Source organism: Poecile atricapillus, chromosome 14 (genome assembly GCF_030490865.1).
Source record: "Poecile atricapillus isolate bPoeAtr1 chromosome 14, bPoeAtr1.hap1, whole genome shotgun sequence".
NCBI lineage: Eukaryota > Metazoa > Chordata > Aves > Passeriformes > Paridae > Poecile > Poecile atricapillus.
In genome coordinates this window covers 2,873,247-2,888,675 of record NC_081262.1, presented here as the reverse complement: position 1 = coordinate 2,888,675, position 15,429 = coordinate 2,873,247, and the positions used below count along the sequence as shown (strand labels likewise).

Sequence of the window (15,429 nt, the reverse complement as noted above, 5' to 3'; positions counted from 1 at the left end):
GCAGCAGCCCTGGAAGGGCGCAGATGGAGCAGAGGGCAGCGTTCCCAGCCCCGCTCCATGAGGGAGCCGCAGAGGGCAGAGCCCGCCCGTCCCCAGCGCGCTCCCGTCCCGCCGACCCCCGCGCATGCGTAAGCGTGGAGCACTCACGGCCTCTGTGCCGTGCGCATGCGCGGCCCGTCCCCTCCGCGGGGTGCGCAGGCGCAGCGCCGCGCGCGGGCCAAGATGGCGGCCGGGAGCGCGTCTCGCTGGGTCGTGGCGGCCGCGGGGCGCGGGGCGGGGAACGCGCGGCCGCCGCTGCTGCTGCTGCTCCGCGGGCTCCGCTCCCCGCCCGCCCGCGCCCCGCGCCGCCTCCTGCTGCTCCGCGCCGGGCTCTGCGCCGCGGGTGAGCGAGCTGGGGCCGGGCCGGCGGGGCGCGGGTCTTTTCCCCCGGCCGTGTCCTTTCCTCCGCCCGGCCCGGCCCTCACGGCGGCTCCTCTCCCTCCTCTCCCGCAGGGACGAAACGCGCTGCCGCCGCCGCCGCCTTCCACAGCAGCGCGGCCCGCGCCAAGGAGGACTATTACCAGGTGCTGGGGGTGCCCCGCACCGCCACGCAGAAGGAGATCAAGAAGGCCTATTACCAGGTACGGCGGGACCGGCCGGGCCAGCGCCCCGCGGGAGCCAGGGCTGCCCCTCGCGTGGAACAAACCCACGGGAGCCAGGGCTGCTCCTCGCGTGGAACAAACCCACGGGAGCCAGGGCTGCTCCTCGCGTGGAACAAACCCACGGGAGCCAGGGCTGCCCCTCGCGTGGAACAGACAAACCCATCCCCGTGTTTGGAGCCGCTGGAGACGAGGGGAGGAGGAATTGGGAAAGCTCAGCACATGGCCTTGGGGATCGCTTCCAAAGCATGGTCTGCCATCGCTTGCCTCCTTCCAGAATGATCGAGGCTTGCTGAGAAGATCAGGAGCAGCTCCTGTAGTTCCTTGTTTTGGGTTGATAAAGCAAAACGAAGGGTTTTAGTTCCCGGGAATGCATCTAGTGAATGTCAGGTTCTGCCTGATGTGTTTTTCCTGGCATGTGAAATGTGTTAAGGTAAATAACTCTTGCCTGTCCCTAATAGTTGGTTTTTGTTTTTTAGTTGGCAAAGAAATACCACCCTGACACAAACAAGGACGACCCCAAAGCAAAGGAGAAGTTCTCTCAGCTGGCAGAAGCCTATGAGGTAAAAGCAAAATTTTATTGTGATGGAGGAGGAAAGATTAGAGGGTAGATGAGGGGAAACATTTCCTGTAAAACCATGGTTGATTTTTGATGCACTTCAATTTGGAGCATCTCTGTCTCAAGAAATTACTTGGTCCAACTATCTGATTTATCTGCTTTGGACTCTTTCAGTTTTCCCCTTCCCTTAGCAGTGACTGTCATGGATGTCACTTCATGGAATTATTGTCAGTTTAAATAATTGAATAAAATACCTGTCAGTGGGTGTTTGAGACAGAGGGACTTTCACTGTTCTCCCCCAGCCCTGTTTTTTCATTCCAGCACTCTTCAGCTGATATAACAGTGATCACCTGCTTAATGTAAGTTATTTCTGTTTTTTATAAATTAGTAAGATCTTGTAATTTTTCTGGTGATGAGCCAAGAGACACCAGGGAAGCAGCAGCTTGTCCTTAACCCTTGTGGTGCTGAGAACTGAGCAAGACCTTGCTGGAAGGTGTGAGACCAGAGGCAGGGGTTCTCCTGGATCCTGCAGTCGCTGCAGTCCCCATTCCTTGCCTGCAGGTGCTGAGTGACGAGGTGAAGAGGAAGCAGTACGATGCCTACGGCACAGCGAGCTTCGAGGCCGGCGCGGCCGGGGCCGGGGCTGGGGCTGGCGCAGGGCGGCAGTACTGGAGCAGCGGCCCCTCCATCGACCCCGAGGAGCTCTTCAGGAAGATCTTTGGGGAGTTCTCAGGATCCCCTTTTGGCGATTTTCAGACTGTCTTTGACCAGCCACAGGAGGTAGGAGGTGCCTTTATTTAGGATTGAAATGGGAAACTCAAACCAGTGTTTCCCCCAGCTTCTGTCACAGAGCGCTGTGGGAGCTTTAGCAAGGGGTTATTTCTGGGAATGTCACTGTGTGTGTCCCATGGCATGGGGAGAGTCTCATAGTTCTGCTAAGTTGTGCAGAAACACACCCCACACCTCCAGACAGGGTTATTTTTTCTGGGCTTGAGCTACTTCTCTGGTGTTTACTGACACCACCCAGCAGTGCCAAGCTGGCAGTACTCTCCAGTTCCATTGTTGTTTCTGCTGCAGGTTGATCTACATATGCCTGCTTTGATCTGTAATGCTAAAACCCACAAAATACCTTGTAACTACAAACCTGGCCTTCCAGCAATATGTTTGGCTGCTTAATTGGCTTAATTTTGCAACTTAATTAGCTTCACTTTGCAGTGAGGCCCATAATAAAATCTGTCTTGTTCTTTGTGCTAGAGCTAAGTGCTCCTTGAGGTGTTGGTGGTTCATGTGTTATCTTCAGAAGTGTTTGGTACTCCTGGTTTTACTAAAAATGATCTTTTTCATATAAGGAGAATTTCCTCTTTTGATCAGTCATCTTTACTGATGAGTTCTATTTTAAGCATTGTTTGGTATTTAGCCTAAACTCTTCTCAGGCTCCTTAAGGCCCTGTCACACCTCAGTCATGGATCTATATCCATGTTTCCTGTGCAGTATATCATGGAACTGACATTCACCCAAGCTGCAAAAGGTGTTAACAAGGAGATTGTGGTGAACATCCAGGACTCCTGTGTGCGCTGCGATGGCAAAGGACACGAACCTGGCACCAAAGCTCAGCGCTGTCACTACTGCAATGGCACAGGCATGGTAAGTGCTGAGCAGGACACCAGTTGTGCTGTGCTTGCCCTTCCTGGGAGAGTCATTTCATTCCATGGGGGAAAATTCTCACCACGCTCATCAGCTTATCTTGGGTAAAGCTGAGTTAACGTCAGCTTGATGCTAATAGGCACTAGGAAGATTTTCTTTGTGTTAAAGTGCTGTGCCTCGCTGCAAGCATGAGCCTTCAGGCTGGAGCCTCTGCTCCTGCACATCCCACAAACCATATGAATATAATGCAACAGCTCTGAAATTCCTTAGGCAATAAATGGATATCTTTTGACTTAGGTGGTGGAGGAAGGTGGTGAAAACCTAAGGGTAATAATAAAATAAGAAGATACTGGTAATAATGGAGCTGCAGGCTTTGAGTTTCCATGCATCTGATTCCTTGTGTGCTTCAGTCTGGTGGGCAGCTCTCACAGTTCTGTCCAGAGCTTAGTCACCATAAGGTTTTCTTGGACACTGGCAGTAATTCATTTAAATGGATTGTCCTTGGATTCATCAGAACACAGATGTTTGTAGCACTGTAAGGAGCTTTGTCCCTTCCTGTACATTAAAGCTTAGCCAGTGAGGGTGGTGTGTTTCCCTTGCCCTCACCATGTGATACTTGCTCGTAGTACTGCTGGTGTTCAGTGGAAATCGGATGCGATGGTGATGGATTTCAGAGCCAGCTTTGTGCTGAAGGATATCTCTGTTCTGACAGGGGGTGTGTGTGATCAGAGCTCAAACATGCTGTGTGAAAAGTCCCCTGTCAGTACTCATTGCTTGCCCACCATGTGTTTGTTCCTCCCCAGGAGACGATCAACACGGGCCCGTTCGTGATGCGCTCCACGTGCCGGCGCTGCGGCGGCCGCGGCTCCATCATCACCACGCCCTGCGTCGTGTGCCGGGGCACGGGGCAGACCAAGCAGAAGAAGACAGTGATGGTTCCTGTGCCAGCTGGTCAGTGTTGTACCTGTCTGCTGCTCTGTCTTAAAGAACTGTAGTTATTTACTGCCACTGCTAGGTACAAATGGGTGGGCAGACCTTTTGCTGCAGATAAATGGTGTTTAAAGTAAAGCAGATTGAGAACTTGGCAATGGAATGGGCTAGTGATGAGCTGGGCCTTCTGGCCATGGGTATAAATGTTTGGTTTGCCCTTCCTAAGCTTTGGTTCTTGCCTGGGTCCTCCTAGGCAAGTTTTGAAGAGTGAATCTCTGAAGGTTTTGTTGCCATTGGTCTTTCATTTGTCCTTGACAAATTCAGGAGAGGGTGGGAATCCCAAAAGCTTTGGCTTGGCTCAGAGGGGTGTGCTGATGTCCTTCCTCACCAGAGAGGAGAATTCAGTGGTGAAGGAATTCAGAGGGGAATTCTTTGAGACCACCCTGGGTAAGCAGCCTGTAATTTTCCTGCATCTTGTGGAGGCTGCTGTGTTCCTTAATCCAATGCATTTTGTAAAGAATTCTGTAGATATTGATGCAACAAACGTGTTGGGGGCCCAGGGATCACCTCAGAGGTATAAACATGTGCTGACTCCTTCTCCTTTAGTCTGTGGTGGTCTGCTCTTGGGATTGGCAAGAGCTGTAGGTATCCATGTCACACGACCCAAGGTGACATTCTGTTCTGTTCTGATTGCAGGTGTTGAGGATGGGCAGACAGTTCGGATGCCTGTGGGGAAGAAAGAAATTTTCATTACGTTCAAGGTATGTATCCCAGGCTGGTTTATTATTGAAGCTGGCTGTTCCCTTCTCAGCTGCTTGGGAAAGGACTGCAGAATGGGCAGAGGAGGAAGAGCCAATGATCCTTTGGAACAGCTGAGGTAACATGATCCCTGTGAACTTTCTGAGACAGCAGGAGATCTGCATTGTAGCAAGGGGGGTAACTTTGAATCTGTTGTTGAAGAATCGCTGCTTGTTCCAGGGCCAGGCCCTTAGAGTGGTGTGAATCAAAATGCAGAGTAGATTCTTCATGCCTTGAGTTTTTTGACTTGGAAATGTGAGGGAGCTTCCTGCTGGCAGGGGTGGCAGAGCTGTGGGAGGTGCCACAGGAGGCTGCCTGGTGAAGTGTCCTTTTGCAGATCCACCTTCAGGGCTGCTTTGCACCTGTGCTGTAGCTGGGCCTCTTCTCCTGTCACAATCCTGCCACACACATCCCTGTTAAGGGGAAGTTTTTTTTCACCACCTCTTTCATGGTGTAGGAGAGTTTATTATCTATAGTGACAGCAGGATTAGAGAAGGGAGTTCCTGAGGAAGGAAGCAGGGATCCTTCCAATCCTTTGGCTAGTTCAGTTATGTCAAGATCTGTGTTTCACTAGAAGACCAAATATTAACTCACAGTTCTTAGCCATGCAGTTTGGGGATGGTATATTTTTCTTCCTGAGACCCCTGGGAGCAGTTTACCAGGAGAACAGTGTGCTCACTGCTCTTGGGACCTTTCCTGTCCTCCAGGTTCAGAAGAGCTCTGTGTTCCGACGAAACGGAGCCGATATCCACTCGGATCTCCTGATCTCAGTAGCTCAGGCCGTGCTGGGAGGCACAGCCCGGTGTCAAGGCTTGTATGAGACAATCAACATCACGGTGAGTGCCAATACCCCGGCCATGAATCAGTGGGGGGCACAGCAGAGGCTTCTCCTTTGCTGCAAATGTGGGGAAAATCTCCTAAGTCTGCCAGTACTGCATTTCAGACTCCTTCAGGACTGAGCCTTGGGTAGTTTGTGACCTACCTGGTCACAGCTTCTTTCCTGTTGCTGTGTAGGGACAGGGAAAGATAGGGATTGCTGGACAAACCCCACCCGTGTCAGGTTCTTTACTTTTTCCTTCAAAAGCTTTTCCATCATTACTGGCTTAGCTTTGGGATGTGTCCCAATACATATGACCACACCACAGCTCTCCCATCCTACTTTAAAGCTTGTTGGAGAAACAGATAATTCTTATAGATGTGTAATTATTATATAAATGTTTAATTAGAGTAATAAATGTGACCCCTGTCTGTTTTTAGATACCCCCTGGTATTCAGCCAGACCAGAAAATTCGAATGAGTGGGAAAGGCATTCCCAAGGTCAACAGCTATGGCTATGGAGACCACTATATCCACATAAAGATTAAAGTTCCTCAGTAAGTAGAGCTAAAACAAGTTCCTGTGAAATCTTAAACACTTTTTGCAAGAAATGTTGTTTAGAAGTTGTGAAAATTCCATGAAATGCAGTGGGTCCTGTGTTTCCTCTTCCACTGAGAGTATTTTATAGATCATTCCTCATAGATGGCTCATTTAAAGAGTACATGTATTCCTGGTGTATTCCTACACAATGAACTCCAGTCCCTGCCCCTCGTGGGTGCTGCTGGGGGAGGTTTGGGGGGCTCTGGGACCCCCAGGCCATCTCTGAGCCCTGTCCTGGTGCCACAGGAGGCTGACAGATCGCCAGCGAGCCTTAATGATGAGCTACGCCGAGGACGAGGCCGACGTGGACGGCACCGTGAACGGGGTCACCAACACAGCGTCAGGTGAGTGAGGGAACTCCTGCCCCTTCCCTGGGCAGTGCTGTGGCAGTGCAGAGTGCTCCCTGGGCATTCCTGGGGAGCAAGGTGAGCCAGGGTCACTGTGGCAGCACAGCCTGGTGTAACAAAAATAGCTCTAGTGTGATATTAAGAGGCTGTAGCACACAGCAGGGAGGCAGCCTCTTCCCAGGAAGCTCTGTTCCATACTTACTGGGCAAATCCATCTGTGAACAGAGAGCAGGCACTGAGTTCTCCAGGGTCCAGACAAGCTGTGCTGATGAATGCCTCCTCCCTGCTTCCCCTGTGCCAGGACTTGCCTTGAGGCAGAAAAGCAAATGTACTTCAAGCCAGTTTCCTGTGTGATCCCAATCCTGAGCACAGCAGGGCTGTTTCTCCTGGAATGCTGATGGGGATTTCTGTTGGGGCTGAGCCCTGTGTGTGTGGGGAAACCTGGGCTAGGAGTGTCCATTGGTGGCAGTGTCAGCTCTGCTCAGTGGACAGCCTCCAGCACCATGGAGGAGTGAGAGCAACTGGGAGCTTTGTGAAGCTCCAGATGGAAAATTGAGATCCAGCAATTGTGTTTTTTAAGTCTCAGGGATGAGGTGCTTGGAAGAGGCAGCAGCTAAAGGCACAACACATTAGGTAAAATAGTGAGGAAGGAGCTTTGGCTACTGGAAAGCATTTTTTTCTTTGTTTAATTGGAACAATGAACTTAAGTCCCACTGGATTTTGGTTTTGGTTTGAAACCCAGCAGGGCATTTATGACTAGGCAAGGGTGAGAGCCTTTTGGAGCTGTTGAATGATCCCAGGATCTGCTCTACTACATGCCAGAGTGTGGGCCATATAGGCTTAGGTGCAGGATATTAGAAGGCAGCATCTGCCAAATGCTTCCCAGTGTTGTGTTTTATAATGCTTTCCTAACACAGAAATTACATCTTTCCCATATTACAGTCAGCCTTGGGAGAAGGGCAGAGAGCTCTGAGCACTGAATTTCTATTCCAGCTTTTTAAAGGCATTAATGTGCCAAAGAGAAAAAGAAACACCCTTAAAACTAATTTTTTAAAAAGCAAACCTACAAGTTTTTACCACGCTGAAGCAGCAAGGTGGGTTAAAACAACGCCAGTAGGTCGCAGTGTAGAGACAGGCTGTGCTCAGGGAGGCGTGTCCTGCCTCGGGATTTCATTCCATTGCATCAGTCCAAGCCCAGCACTCAGCCCTGGGAAGCTGGGGAGCACCAGACTCTGCATTCTCCGTGCACAAAGAAAGCTTGAGGGGGCGTTTGGGATCTTGTTATTGATAGTTTTACTGTAGAAAAAAGCAGATTAACAAAGAGGTCCCCTTTGTTCTCATTATAACCACTTCTGAGGGACAAACAAGTTCTCAGGACCTGTTCATAGAGGACAGTTTTAACATTCCTTATCTGGAGAGTTGGTCTGAAATACTTGTAGCCTTTTTCATTCTACATGAGTTAATTTTCTGCTTGATACTGTCTGAGAAATGCTTGCAATGACATAAATCAGGCTCCTGGTGTGGTTTTGCACTGCTTTGCAAGGACACAACCTTGAATCAGGAAGAACTTGTTTCAGGGACCACCAGTATAGATTTTTTAACCCTGTAAAGTCCTGGCTGGCTGTGATTGAGTTCACCGCTTGTTTTTAGTGGCAGACTCTCAGTTCCAAGCACTTGTTTCCAAAGCCTCTGGGGTCCCTGACTCACTCAGTTGTGCAGCACGAGAATTCCCTTGCCAGTTGGAGGGCTGGGGAAAGGGGAAGGAACAGCTCAGCACCTGAGCTCATGGTTGGCTTTTCCACTTGTGGGATCCAGGCTCCCCAGTGCTTCCACTGCAAGGGGCCCAGTCCTGTGGCTCATTTCAGGTGCAGCCCTGGATGTGAGGGAGCAGCACAGCCAGCTGCTTTCTCTTGGCCATTCCCTGTCAAAAACACCCCTCTGGTCCTGGTGGGAGATGTCTCTGACTGCAGCCCTTTGCTGTTTGTGTCCAGGTGGCAGGGCCACGGCTAGCGCTGACGCAGGCGGGGATAGGCCTGAGGCTCAGGAGAACAAGGAGGGATTCCTTTCCAAACTTAAGAAAATGTTTACCTCCTGACACCCCATCCGAGGTAGGAGGCCTCTTGTGTTTCACTGTTGTCTTTCCCCCACACTGAGCACTTCCTGGGAGATGGAAGCACAATAGCACAGAGCTGCTTCTCACTTAGCCTCAGGCCTTCCAGCCGTGGGTGTGCACAGCCCTAGTTGTCCCTTGGGACCTGGAGCAACAAACCAGGGATTAAAGTGCATTGTTGCTGCAGCAAAGAGCAGCACAGATGCTGGGTGCACCCTGGGGGAGGTGGCTGGCCTCCCCTGCAGCTCTGCTGCTGGAGCTGTGCCCAGTTCCAAGCACTGAGCGTGTTCCCATGAGCTGGTCCCACTGGGACTGGGTTCTGCCACACAAATCCTGGGCTGCAGAGCCACTGGTGCTGGCACACTTGGGCTGGATTCACCCCTGCCATTGCCTTACAGCACCAGGGACGCGCCAGCCTTTGTCACAGAGCACAGCAAACCCCACCATGCATCACTGCAGTGTAACTCAGGTGCTTTAGTTGGTGCTGACCTGTTATGAGGGAGCACTGAGACTTGGAATCAGCTACAGCAGGCACAGACTCTTGGATTCCAGGGGCTCAGCTTTGCATCTTTGTAGGCTACAAAGCTGGCTGTGCTGTAGGGCTGACTGTGACAGCAGGGCAGGAGGGGAGGCGCTCCCAGACTGGGCTGTGTGCTCATACAGCCAGGAAATGATAACCTTCCTCTCACTTCAACTGCAGGAAAGCGTTCTACTGGGAACTAGGAGCCAGCAGCAGCAGGACATCCATGCAGTTGGGGGTGAATCTTTCTGGCAGCCAGGCTCTGGAGAACACAGGATGTCAGTCAGCAGCAAAGCAAGAATCCCAGCTGGAGAGCCATGGAGCACCGAGGCACCAACACAAACCCCACCCACTGTCCTAGGAACTGGCAGTGAAGGAAAATGCCAGCTTTGCAGAAGTGTGGCTCTCTGGAGGCTGTTCCACAACCCTACTGCTGCTGGAAGCTTATTTGGTAAAAGTTAAAGTATTATTTAGAATCCAAACCAGAGGAAATGTGAAATAAATATTCCAGCACAGAGCAGCAGTTTGCTGTACGGAGACCAAGCCCACCAGCTGCTCACTCAGGTGCCCTTTGGAATGCCAGGTGTGCTTGGTGAACTCTCCAAGAGGCTTGGTGGGTCAGGGAGGTCTAACCTTGTCTTCACGACAGCCCTGCTGCCCTGCACAGCTCTGAGTGGAATCTCCCCATGGCTGGGCATTGTCTGAGCCCAGCTGGCCTGGCTCCCTTACAGCCCTGGGCTTTCTCTATCCTGCTGATTGCCTGCACAGAGCAGTGATGGAATCTGCACTTTGCCTCAAGTTTATCCCCCAAATTACTAAAGTTACCACACAACTGCTGTCGCTTCTGGACTGGTACAAATCGATCACTGAGCCCTTTGCCAGTTGGGGACAAAAATCTTTTATTACCTTAGTGCAACACCCATAGTGTAAAGGATTGGTCAAAGCATTGTTGTTTTACTTGTGTGAGAGTGCAAGTGAGGTGGATCACTCCTTCCAGATGCAGCTGAGCTCTTGCAGTGAGTATTCCATGGTTACTGTAGCCTGCTGTGTTTGTGATACCGTGCAGGTACCATCAGCCCACCTACTAATCAGTTCAACACCAGTTAAACAGGGACATGCTGTAGTCTTGCCCTTCTTAATTTGCTGAAATAAAGCACGCGTTGCCTCCTGATTAAACTCCTGTAAAGTGATTCTGTACCCATGTAAATAAGATGGACTTCATAAAGATATTTAACATGTGCTGTGCCTTGCTGCCTTCTATACTCTTCCCCCTTTCCCTCCCATGGTAACAGGAATGAAGGTCTCTGGGACAGGCTTGAGCATTGCTAGGGGCTGGGATTGACTTGAAACACAAAGCTGCCCTATCTGAGCAGTACTTCAGGCACGTGAGGGGGAAGGGGCTTTTCCACTGAACCTTGGACAGTCTAGAAAAAGTTGAGTTTTATCTCATCTCTTTGGGACAGTGACTGAAATTATCTCCAGGAGCCCAAGGACCAGAGCCAGAGCTGTATGATGAGGAATCAGGCTCAGCTTTTGTGTTACACTCACAGGAAGCCACTGCAGTCCCTGCTTGCTGGGGTGACACTAAGCCTCCATCTCTCCAGTGGCTCACCTGCAGTGCCCAAACCTTGGTGCCCTATGCTCAGAGCTGCCTGGGAAAGGATGTGATCCTGGGAAAACAAGGCCCCACCACCCTAAAACACCCACAAACGATTAAAGCAACACCTCCCTGAGGGCAGAGTGCAAAGGCAGTGCTTCTGCCACCCCTCTGCCTGTGCTGTCCAGCACTTCCTCTTGTTCTAGCTACCTAAATAGTCCCAGCCAGGCTGCAGGAGCACACACATGGACCAGCACCTGGGCCAAGCTCCTTCACCTGGGGCAGGATCAGCTTCTCCCTGGGGCACAGCATGGCTCAGGGCACCTCACCTCAGGTCTCCCTACCTGCTGCAGAAACCAGGGAGGAAGAGGAGGGAGGGGAGGCTCAGAAAGCATCCTTGTTGTCCCCCACCCACTGCTGGAAGGTGCGGGCCTTGGGGTTGAGCTTCATGGTCAGGGCCACGTTGCGGTCTGGCTTTAGGGCGTAGAAACGGAACATGGCAGCCATCTCCTTGGCCCCAGGGAAGTCCTGCTTCTCATACTCCTCAGGGGAGATCTGACAACAGAATTGGGGGGAAAAACAGTGATTCAGAGGCTGCTGGGGCTTGCCCTCAGCCTGTGAGGGTATGTGATGAGGGCTCTGTTGGAGCAGCCTGTTGCAGCATTGCCACTGGTGAGGAGGGCTCTGCAGGGCACTTTCTGCTGGGGTTGGGCAAAGGATGCAGCCCTGCCTGGCAGGAACAGCCCAGCCAGCCTAGGGCCAGCAGCCAGGTCTGGCACACAGCTGGCCAGCATCTGGAGCAGCTATGAGGGAGCCCTTCCTCACACCAGAGCTATGGCTGAGGGGTTCTAGGAACTGCTTGGTGAAGGATGCAATTCAGGTTGCCACGTGGCACCCCAAAACATCTTTCCCTGCCTGAATCAAAGGGTTTGGTTCCCTGTGCCTCTGGGGGAGCAGAACCTGCAGAGAACACCAGAGGGGCTTTGTTTCTAATGAAATGTTCTTAGTTCTCAAAGCAGGGAGCCAGCATACCCCTCATCCATTGTACTGCCTGCCTGAGGCACAACTGAAATGCAAACAAAGATTAAAAATAAGTCACGAAAGGGCAGGGAGTGGTCGGGGTGTTGTTAACAGCGACACAGCACAGAGGCCAGATCTGTTGTAATGGTGACACAGCAAAGCCCTGGGGGAAGCCCTGCTGAAGGGAAGGGCACCCAGCAGAGACTTGTGCAGGTGCCCATCCCTGGCTCTGCTGGAGACCTCCCAGCTCAGGTGTCCCTCGGAGCACAGACCTGCCCGGGCACATTGTGTGCTCCACGAGCACGAGCTCAGTGACAACACCAACAGGGCAGTGTCAGTGCCAAGCTGTGCTCCAGCCACACCCAGGGGCAGCAGGACTAACCAGTGCTGGGCTGTACCAAAACGAGCTGGGAGTCCCTCAGGAACATCACCTACACCAAGGGACACTTCCTACCTTGCTGGCTGTCACAGTCTTGCCCGTCTGCTGGGAGAGGATGGCAGCGTACTCTGCCTCGGTGAGCTTGCCTGTGCTGAGTCCTATCACCTGGCCAATGTACTCCCCTGGGGACTTCAGCAGGCAAAGCACAACGGGTCCAAGGTCCTCCACAGCCATCCCATCCATTGGGGTGTCCCCCATGGGCAGCTCTGCATGGAGAGATTGACCCCAGCTGGAGCACAGCCCAGCTCTGAGGAGGTACAGTGCAGTTTTCAGCTCACAGTGTCTGGACATGAGGTGAGGGAGGGATGAGAGCACCCATCAAGGCAGGAGAGCAGGGTTGAGCTAAGAGACCTTGACACCAGAGCAGCACCGTGAGTCACCTGCAGCCCCACCACCTCCACCATCCCAAACACAGGCACTTGGGGCTCTGGCATCTGCAGAACAGTCCTCAGCACCACAAATAGGCCCAGGATCTTGGTGACTTCCTGCAGGCCACCAAAAAGGTCTGAAAACCATAATGCAGCTTGCTGTGGTCAAGCTGGTAGAGGCCTCTTCACCCTGCCAGCCCACAGCCCTGTCAGTGTCTCCACCCCTCAGTCCCTGCACAGTGGGAGCAGATGGGGACAGCCACAGGACAGTGACCCACAGAGCAAGAGCTCCTGCTTACCCAGGACAAAGGTGTCTCCCTGCGGGGCCTTCTGCGGCTTGAAGATGGAGAGGAAGTTCTCAAAGTAGAAGGGCAGGCGGATGATGGTGGTGGGAACTCCAATTTTCTGGAAGTACTCCTCCACCACCCCTTTGCCATCAAAGTGCAGCACCTCCAGCCGGCCCCCTGTCAGCTGCTGTACGTTCTCCAGGCCGCTGAACACGACGTGGTGCAGACCCTGGCGCTTGGACAGGTCAGCGAGACGCCGTCCCTGGGCCAAGGGAGAAACCAGCCATGAAGAGGGGAATGGGATATTCCCATCATCCCCACACCCTCCCTGCCCTCTGGGGAGGATCCAACTCCCACCAGCCCTCAGCTGGGACCAGTGCTGAGCACAGTGAGTTGTCCGGGTGGAGCTGAATCCTCTCCTTACCCCATCATTCTTCAGAAAGACCACACGCCCTCCAGCTTTGGAGCTTACTGCTCCACCACACACACAAGCATCAGCACAAAGAATATGCCTGGCCAACATACCTGCCCTAAATTATCTTATCTTTTGTTTGTTGCCATCCAGGCGTGGCAACTGCTGCCTTGCAATATCTGTCCTGGGGTGAGCACCACCCTTGGGATCTCTGATACTGCAGGATTTTGGCCCCAAAGCTGCAAGCACAGAGAGCTACAGGTCTGCAGGCAGCAACATCAGCTCTGCCTGGGAAGGCTCTGAGGAGCCAAGTGTTCCCACTCCTGCTACTCAAACTTCTGGGAAGTGCCCTCTGTAACAAATTTATCAACGCCCTGAAGGCACCAGATCCTGGAGCTGTGCAACTGCGAGGGAACAGAGAGCAAGTCCTGGCTTTGCAAGAACTGGGACCTGGTGTTTGTGAGGCCTTGGGGTCTTCTGGACTGGTCACTCAAACCATCAGGGCTGCCACAAGAGCTGTTCCTACCTCGATGCTACTCATGATCCACCCTGCCACACGCGGTCCCAGTTCACGTCAGGACAGGTACCTGCTCGATTTCCTTCTCCTTGCTGCAGTGCTCCCAGAAGTTGGTGACAATGAAGGATCCATAGGCACCTGCCAAGGCCCGCTCCAGCGACGCCTCATCGTCCTGATCTGCCTTCACCACCTCGGCTCCCCTCCGCCTCAGCTCCTCCGCCTGCTTCTTCCTGGGGCTCCGTGTGACCGCTCGCACCCTGAAGGTGCCGTCCTCCAGCAGCGCCCGGGCCACGCTGCCGCCCTGGGCCCCTGCAGGAGCGGCCGCTCAGGGCCCGGCTCCCCGGGCTGCCACAGGGACCGAACCCCGCTCGCTCCCCGCACTCCTCACCCTCCCCCGGGCACCGCCCGGGCCTCGCCCCGAGCACTCACCGGTGGCCCCGAACACCACGATCAGCTTCTTCCCGGCCATGAGCAGCGCGGGCAGTCCCGGGGCTCTGGCAGGGCGAGAAGCAGCGAGGTCGCACGGCTCAGCCCCCGGGCCGGTGCCGGGAGGGAGCGGAGCGGCTGCGGGGCCATGGCCGGGCCCGGGGGGCAGCGGGAGCGTCCTCCATCACACGGCTCCTCACCTCGCTTCGGGTCCAGTCGGCTCCGCCCGCCTCGGTTCGGGTCCAATCGGCTCCGCCCGCCTCGGTTCGGGTCCAATCGGCTCCGCCCGCCTCGGTTCGGGTCCAGTCGGCTCCGCTCGCCTCGGTTCGGGTCCAGTCGGCTCCGCCCGCCTCGGTTCGGGTCCAGTCGGCTGGGCTGGAGCTGCGAGCGTTCGTCTCTTCGGTGTGACACGATTGTGTTCGGCTCCGCCCGAATGCACTCGGCCACTCCCGGCCGGGCGCGGCTCAGATGTCAATCTCCGCTAGACCCCTCCCACCAGCGCCAGGCCCCGCCCACCGCCGGCGAGAGGCTCCGCTCCCACCCCACCCCATCCCATCCCATCATCCCATCATCCCATCATCCCATCATCCCATCATCCCATCCCATCCCATCCCATCCCACCCCATCCCACCCCATCCCACCCCATCCCACCCCATCCCATCCCATCCCATCCCATCCCACCCCATCCCACCCCATCCCATCCCACCCCACCCCATCCCATCCCACCCCACCCCATCCCATCCCATCCCATCCCATCCCATCCCATCCCATCCCATCCCATCCCATCATCCCATCATCCCATCCCATCCCATCCCATCCCATCCCATCCCATCCCATCCCATCATCCCATCATCCCATCATCCCATCATCCCATCCCATCCCATCCCATCCCATCCCATCCCATCATCCCATCATCCCATCCCATCCCATCATCCCATCCCATCCCATCCCATCATCCCATCATCCCATCCCATCCCATCATCCCATCATCCCATCCCATCCCATCATCCCATCCCATCCCATCCCATCCCATCCCATCCCATCCCATCCCATCCCATCCCTTCCCTTCCCATCCCATCCCATCCCATCCCATCCCATCCCATCCCATCCCATCCCATCCCATCCCATCCCGTTTAAAACCCAAGAGCCACCGTGTCACCATCTGGGAGGTCACTGGGGGTTGTGTCCCTTCCTCCCCAGGGACCCCCTAATCTTCCCAGACTAGTCTGTGTTTCCTTGGTGTGAAAACTGCACTGTTCCCCACGCTCATCCTGCTGCTCCTTCTGGAGCTGGGACCATTCATTATCCCCAGGTTCATTATCCCCAGGTTCATTATCCCTAGGTTCGTTATCCCCAGGTTCGTTATCCCCAGGTTCGTTATCCCCAGGCAGGTGACTCTGT

General features: G+C 53.9%; 2 protein-coding genes across 3 annotated transcripts; one reads left to right on the top strand and one right to left on the bottom strand.

Annotated features, from left to right (window-relative positions):
- Window positions 1–150: 150 nt before the first annotated feature.
- DNAJA3 (DnaJ heat shock protein family (Hsp40) member A3) lies at window positions 151–10,201 on the top strand. Of its 2 annotated transcripts, XM_058850138.1 has the most exons (12): window positions 151–382; window positions 493–620; window positions 1,118–1,201; window positions 1,759–1,977; window positions 2,689–2,841; window positions 3,645–3,792; window positions 4,468–4,532; window positions 5,277–5,405; window positions 5,827–5,942; window positions 6,232–6,329; window positions 8,324–8,440; window positions 9,143–10,201. In XM_058850138.1, exons 1-11 carry the CDS (start codon window positions 166–168, stop codon window positions 8,425–8,427), a joined length of 1,461 nt encoding a protein of 486 aa, XP_058706121.1. In that variant the 5' UTR covers window positions 151–165; the 3' UTR covers window positions 8,428–8,440; window positions 9,143–10,201. The 2 variants fall into 2 exon arrangements, with proteins under 2 accessions (XP_058706121.1, XP_058706123.1); XM_058850140.1 differs by lacking the exon at window positions 8,324–8,440.
- On the bottom strand, window positions 9,895–14,312 carry NMRAL1 (NmrA like redox sensor 1). Its single transcript, XM_058850141.1, has 6 exons — window positions 14,229–14,312; window positions 14,032–14,096; window positions 13,673–13,911; window positions 12,686–12,935; window positions 12,034–12,224; window positions 9,895–11,114 (listed from the first exon to the last, which is right to left on the bottom strand). The coding sequence occupies exons 2-6, from the start codon at window positions 14,069–14,071 to the stop codon at window positions 10,944–10,946; spliced, it is 891 nt and encodes a 296-aa protein (XP_058706124.1). The 5' UTR covers window positions 14,072–14,096; window positions 14,229–14,312; the 3' UTR covers window positions 9,895–10,943.
- Between the last annotated feature and the right edge of the window lie 1,117 nt (window positions 14,313–15,429).

What these genes read in the sequence shown, in the direction of transcription:
- DNAJA3 (XM_058850138.1), top strand. Translation starts at nt 166, where the DNA reads ATGCGCGGCCCGTCCCCTCCGCGGGGTGCGCAGGCGCAGCGCCGCGCG. An exon ending in AGCTGGCAGAAGCCTATGAG is followed by an intron (nt 1,202 to 1,758) that starts GTAAAAGCAAAA and finishes CCTTGCCTGCAG; the next exon opens with GTGCTGAGTGACGAGGTGAA. An exon ending in AAATTTTCATTACGTTCAAG is followed by an intron (nt 4,533 to 5,276) that starts GTATGTATCCCA and finishes CCTGTCCTCCAG; the next exon opens with GTTCAGAAGAGCTCTGTGTT.
- NMRAL1 (XM_058850141.1), bottom strand. Translation starts at nt 14,071, where the DNA reads ATGGCCGGGAAGAAGCTGATCGTGGTGTTCGGGGCCACCG. An exon ending in CGTGGTGTTCGGGGCCACCG is followed by an intron (nt 13,912 to 14,031) that starts GTGAGTGCTCGG and finishes CCGCTCCTGCAG; the next exon opens with GGGCCCAGGGCGGCAGCGTG. An exon ending in AGGAGAAGGAAATCGAGCAG is followed by an intron (nt 12,936 to 13,672) that starts GTACCTGTCCTG and finishes CCCTTGGCCCAG; the next exon opens with GGACGGCGTCTCGCTGACCT.